Source organism: Musa acuminata, chromosome BXJ2-2 (assembly GCF_036884655.1).
Source record: "Musa acuminata AAA Group cultivar baxijiao chromosome BXJ2-2, Cavendish_Baxijiao_AAA, whole genome shotgun sequence".
NCBI lineage: Eukaryota > Viridiplantae > Streptophyta > Magnoliopsida > Zingiberales > Musaceae > Musa > Musa acuminata.
This window is the reverse complement of record NC_088339.1, coordinates 23289049-23295730: the sequence shown is the minus strand read 5'-3', so window position 1 is coordinate 23295730 and position 6682 is coordinate 23289049. Positions and strand designations below refer to the sequence as shown.

The 6682-nt window shown below is 39.2% G+C and overlaps 1 protein-coding gene across 1 annotated transcript; it reads right to left on the bottom strand.

Annotated features, from left to right (window-relative positions):
• Nucleotides 1-845: 845 nt before the first annotated feature.
• Nucleotides 846-5485, bottom strand: LOC135605421 (uncharacterized). Its single transcript, XM_065095483.1, has 6 exons — nucleotides 4840-5485; nucleotides 3864-4758; nucleotides 2112-2169; nucleotides 1913-1996; nucleotides 1697-1838; nucleotides 846-1557 (listed from the first exon to the last, which is right to left on the bottom strand). The coding sequence occupies exons 2-6, from the start codon at nucleotides 4363-4365 to the stop codon at nucleotides 1162-1164; spliced, it is 1182 nt and encodes a 393-aa protein (XP_064951555.1). The 5' UTR covers nucleotides 4366-4758; nucleotides 4840-5485; the 3' UTR covers nucleotides 846-1161.
• Nucleotides 5486-6682: the final 1197 nt, after the last annotated feature.

Genomic DNA, 6682 nt, shown 5'->3' with positions numbered 1-6682 from the left:
GGGCTTGTATTAGGCATGATAGACCTTAAACTCTTTGTCTAAGGTCGTCCAAAACTTACGAAGTTTATATTTGTAATTTACAAAGTTTATATTTGTAATTTACATTACCTATCAAGTGTTGAGATTGACTATGTACGTACCAACAGGTAAGAGCACCATACAAATTAAACAAAACCCCGTGACACTACATGATCTTTCTCTCTCTCTCTCTCTCTCTCTCTCTCTCTCACTCAAAGCCATCTTATATAGTATAAGATTTCACAAGAACCAATTGTTGGATAAGCATGAGGTCGTAATTGTAGGTATTACGACTACACAATTGATCACACTTTACACAGAATTTTACTAATAAATACTTTCATTTAATAGTTGGTATATCCTACTCTTTAACCATCAGTTCAAAGACCACTAATGGAATCAATAAAAGCTTGCTAGGGGCTCTGATACGGGCTTTCATTATAAACCGTGCATAGATTGTCGATGATTAGAAATCCATGATTTCAAAAGTTTGAGTGGCATCCTAAATCAGCAATGTGCCACCTAGTAGTCTGCCAAATCTGCAGAGGAATCAAGGACGAGTCAAATCACGAGTTAGTACAACCAAATCATGTCACCAAGTACACACTAAGAGCGTTTTATACCTCATCCGAAGAAAAGAAATCCTTGATCACAACAACAAATTGAGCGTTCTCTGCTTTAGATATCATTAGCCCCAGTCCCTGTCAGTTTACTTCTAAACACAAACCAGACGTTTCCATGGTTCAATGAGATGAACCTGAGCTGGGCAATGATTTCATAGCAATCATTTGTCGACCACCAACTTCACAGTGCCCACCCAGCAACCATTGAGAGGAGAATATCTCAGAGCCATTGGGGACCTGCAAATAATTGTTGACATGTGTTGGCACCTGCACAACTGAAGTTGTGTTCCCTGGTCCATCACACAAAAGGAAGGCAACATGATGCAACATTGTTTCTTCTCTAGAATAAACATTGGCCTCTTTGCTCTCTGGAGTCCATTTACAAACCAAGAAGCACAAACCTCACTTGCAATTTTATTTACACAGGGCTGCTACCTTCACTTCTGCAAGGGATATCCCACCAGCAGTATCAATGGTTTTTTATAGATTATGGTTGGAGAACTCACCTGTCTTCGAGCAGCTAAGGAATGCTCAGCTCATCCACAGCTCTTGACAATTCTAAGTCAATTCCTACCATAAGCTCCTGACCTGTATTGATCTTCTCTTCTCCTTTAGAGTCCGACTTTCCCTTGGCCTCGTCAGCTGCTTCCATGCTCGAGGATGCAGCTGCGATGCACCCCTCGAAACGGAAGCAGCTGATGAGGTGGTCATTTGTCAGTCCAGCAGCCTGCATGAAGGAGTATATGATTGTTGGGCCCACGCTGCGAAAGCCCCTTCGAACCAAGTCTTTACTTATGACATCTGCTTTTGGAGTCTTCACGGGAACTTGACGTAGATAACGGAATTTGCTGACAATGGGTTTGTGGTTCACAAAACTCCAGCAGTATCTCTCGAACGATCCAAACTCATCTACTATCTGTCATGATATATCAGAAGAACGGTAGGTAAGACCAGTGGTGTAGCAACTCAGATCACAAAATATTAATCCTTGCTTGTTTACTTGTCTCAGAAATGATAAGTAAATTACAGTAAAAAGAAATGGAAGAAAGATTGACCTTGAGTATCTGGCGTGCATTCTCAATGATGGCTCTCAGCTTTGGCTCTGACAAAAGGGAGCTAGCAGTGCTTCCAGGCACCACAATCTTCTTCTCATTCAATTTGGAAACTGCAACAGGGTCGAAATCCAAGAAAACTTCCCTGAAAAGGTGCTCCCATAAGTCCTAAGGTAATGATTGGCATATTCTAATTTTTTCAACAGTTCTAACCAGTACCTAAACATGTGCCTTTTGCTGAGGATAACAGGCCACGTAAGTTCAGCTAATGCACCTGATAGTACAAGAAGTTCAAATAATTTCCTGCAGATTTTTTGGTGTACCAGACACCAAGAAAAATCATTATTAGTTCACAAACTGTGCACCAGAAAGTTCTAATCTCTCTAGAAAACTGAGAAAAAAGGTTATTGTTGTATACTTATCATCATGGACAGGAACTCCCCATTCTTCATCATGAAAACAAGCATAACATGGTTCTGTTGTAACACAAAAAAAGAAAAATAAAACTAAGCTTTATTGCATAACAGACTAAAAGAAATAACAAATATATATGGAGAACAAGTTCTATTGATAAATAAAAAGAATGTAAGCAAATCATAAAGTGAAGGCAACAAACAATTCCAACTAAGAAGCAAATAATAAAAAGAAGCAGCCTTGGACAGCAAGGCCGAATCAGATGTTACATTCCAAAAAGAACTTAAAACTTTAAAAATGTGATGGTCTACAACAAAACAGGAATTCACTAATTTTCTTGATGCTATAGATTTTGCAGATACCACACAGATATTTTGAGGCAAATTGTAAGAAGACCTGACAAAATCAAGTATAATATCAAAATGAAAGTCCAACAAACTTAGTTAATGTGCCCCTCCTCTCCTTCCCCCCGATCATCAACTTTGGGTACTAACATTAAATCAGTAAAAAGTTGCACAAAAACCAAAAACTGACTTAGAATGCCACACTGATGATATTAAGATTTGTTCACATAAGACTATAACCGAACAAACTCTTTTGATGTTTACATTAAATAAACCAACTCAACAAACAACCTGCAATGATTTTTATATCACAAAACTAAGGACTTGGAGCTTTGTTCTTTTCTTTTTATAAGACTGGTGGTTCCTAGTGTGGCTCCTGATAAATTATGCAAATGTTCACCATGATGATTAAAATCCTACATAAACTAGGATCCTGATATCAATATCACCAGGTTAAACTTTTGCCTCACCAAGACAAAGATATTAGATCATTCGTTTACCAAATCGATAGAATTAAATGGTAAGTCTTCTCTTCAAACTAAGCCAATATCTTCTTGGGTTTTAGCAGAGCATTCCAAAAAGTGCATTGACAGGATAAAGTGTACACACACACATATATACATATATATACATATACATACATATACATATATATACATATATATACATATATATATATATACACATATCTGTGTGTGTATTAAATTCTGGTTGAATTACTTCAGTTACATAAAGGGTACTGTTTGTTAAATGAATATGGGCTCTGCAACACCAGTTCATACATACTGTTGAGATGATTCCACCTTTTGAACACAAGGAATAAAGCCTCATCATCCCTAAACGCTAGAAGATATTAAATAGCTAACCAGCCAAAAGAATAATTATGAGAATAATAAAAAGAGGACTAAGGAAGAAGTCCGCAAAGACGAGAAACCTATATAAGAAAACCAACTCCAACAAACCATTCTTTTATGCCACTCTAGTTAGATCTTTCCTCTTCTCTTTTTCTTAACTTCCCTTCTGAACTTTCACTTAACAACTGGGTGCCTCAAGAATTTCCAAACACTGTGCTGACACCAAATTCTTCATACAAACAGGAGACATTCTTCTCTTACCCCTACGCTGGGCAACATTGTATTTTATCGCAATACTAAAGTGTTTCCAACCAAAAACTTGCCAGGACCAACACAGTGGAAAGGTTTTCCAAAAACTAAATTAAAAATGTGAAAGACCATAGAATGGAGAAACTGAAAATGTCATAACTTCACTCTTATATGTTAATGGTAAGTATGTAAAAAAGCCCTAAACAAGTGATTCCATCAAAGACCAAACGATTGCTCAACTCCATAAAAGAAAGTAGGACAGCCACTGTCAGGAGTAATCCAAAAGGCAGGGGAAGCAAATAAACTCACCCGTATTGGGTGTTACCCAAGCGCACTTCCTCTTTCCCTGCACCAGATCCAACGGGGGCATCGCTGCATCATCTGAAATATTCTTGTCCACCTTAGTCACAATCTTGCCTGTCCTTGGAACGCTCTGCCTGCGCTTGCTGATTAAGCTCGCCCTACCAATCCTGCCTGTGGAGGCTCGGCTGCAAAAAGAATCAGTGGATGCCTCGGAGGAGCAAGAAGCATTCATCGACAGGTTCGACGGCAACAGCATCTCATGCCTCCTAAGAGCTGAGGAAGCACTTAAGCTAGACCTAAAATGCGGTAGATCCGCAGTAGGACTGGAAGTCTTCTTCTTCTCCTCAGCTGCTGCAACCTCTGCGCCGCCCTCAGTTTTACTCAAAGGCTTCGATGTTGGTTTCTGAGCGGTTGCCACTGACCTGGCCTTGTTCCCTCCGGGGACAAGAACCGGCCTTGCCTCAGGATCGGCCACGTTGAGAGAACGAACCTTGGGAGCTCCCGACATGTCACCAACCTTTTCCACAGATCCAGCAATTTTGCGCCAAAATTGACCAAAACCCCTCACTCACCACAGCATAAACAAATCAAAATTCGAATTTTTCGGCGAGAATCTCAAGGCTTCTCTCCCCTCGCCGAGCAGCACTCCCAAGAACCAAACAGCCGGAGAAATCAAAAGCCTCCAACCCGAACCCAAAAAAGACCGAGAAAGCACTCTAGAAACCCTTTTTTTGATCCAAAACCTCCTTCGGCAGCACGGCCTCCACACCAACCTAGTATTGGCAAAGCAGCCATTCCCAATCTAACCCCCGAAACACTATCAAAACCGATGAAGGTCAAAATTAGTGCACATTGCGGAAACAGACGATAACCAACACCAACACGCGCGCATTCAGCGTCACTTCACAAGAAAACAAACCAGGAGCTTCAGAACCCTCAAATCGCGACCTAAATCCAGAGAAAGTGCTCGGAATCGACTTACCGGAGGGCCAATCGAGGAGAGGAACCCTTGAAGGCGCCGATCCGGAGCCAAACGGGGAACGGAGATGGGAAATGGAAGGGGACACGGAGAATGGGCGTTTCCAAGGAGAGAGAGAGAGAGAGAGAGAAGAGTCTCGCAGAGGAGAGAGAAGACGCCGCTTAGTGTTTTAAAAGGACGGACCGGAAGATACCGGTGGGGAGCCGGTGGACAACCGGATGAAACCGGTGGCTTTGTCCTTTCATCCACTTTTTTATAATGTAAACACCCAAAAGTGCCTCGTACTTGATATTTTTACGGATATTGCCACTACTCCGTGTCTCTGTCCGATATTATGTGGCCAACATATTACATAATAAATTGAAATATTTAATCTTTTCTTTCAAATTTAGAACGCTTTTATTTCTTTTTCCAGTAATATATTCTTTTATATCGCCTACAGAACTATTGTCCAAATTTTATATATATATATATATAAAACACTAAAAGCCTTACATATGTGTGTCATTGGAGTTTATCTCTGTTGATTAACGACATCTAAACTCTAACTAAAATAACTCTCCTTAAAGATAGAAAACATACATGATCGAATTATTATTGAAAGTATTAAAAAAATAAAATATTTTAAATTCAAGTTTTCTTTTCAATGATAAACATAATTACTAGTAACACGAATTTATTGGATGGATGAATATGAAAGATCTAAAAAAGTATATATATATATATATATATATATATATATATATATATATATAATATTAAAATTGGGAGAAGCAAAATATGCTATTCCCAACCGGCTTATTATACTTATAGCAACTTAGGTGCCCTAAATTCAGGAATAAAATAAAAATAAAAATACAATGATTTAAGGTAATTGTTTTTGAAAAATGGTAAACAGTAAAAACTGGGTAAATGGCCCTACCAACATTAGAAGACAAACCTTCTGATTCCTGCATCTAGACTTCAAATCTAAACTTAGCATTCTATCCTACTTTTGTTCCTTTCTAACTTACTGAATGTTTTCAAGGAAAACTCTAAACATGTAAAACATGCAGCAGGCATAATTGTCTACCTAACTCAGGTGTTATATAGACTGCCTTTTAGGAATAGTACGGCTCACTTGCATGTTTAGGTAAGTTGCACGAGTTGGCACCCAGCATGAATGGTAGGCCCCACAACTACAAATTAGAGGAAGAAATTACTATATAAAGATTGCGATATGATCCATGATATTCAAACTCTAGTTGGCAACTATCCCAGTTGTACTCTGGTTAGCATCATAATGTTCTTCGGTAAGAAGCTTGCTCTGAAGGTATTTGATATTATTTATCTACGCGTGTTTATAGTCTGTAAGGTTGGCACTTACCAGGTCCTTGAAACTGCAGCTTCTTGCTTGCGTCGACTCGATATCTCCTTTCTTAGACCAGTCATGTTGTGTTAATTGCTTTAGCTGATTGATATGGCCACTGAACAAGATCTCAAGGGATCATACAAGTACACCTCCAGTTAAACAGGTGGAATGATGAGCAACGCAGCGTAGCCCAGAGAGCCTCCTTAGTGTTAATGCCTTTTGACCCTTTCAGGGAGTTCTGTAACTTTTGTTCTCTGCCGTAGACTGATGAACTTGACTGAGGCACCATCATCATAACTGCGTATGACCACCACGAAGAGAGAGTGTCATCAGTACAACATCTAACAGGAAATTTAGTTTTCTAAACATGCCACAGCAAGACCATTAACATTTTACACACAATCTTACATGGTCTTTTAGCACTGGGCACTACAAAGCTACAATAGATTGAATATGCAAATAAGGTTTTCTCTGGATGAGGATGCTATCTCCACA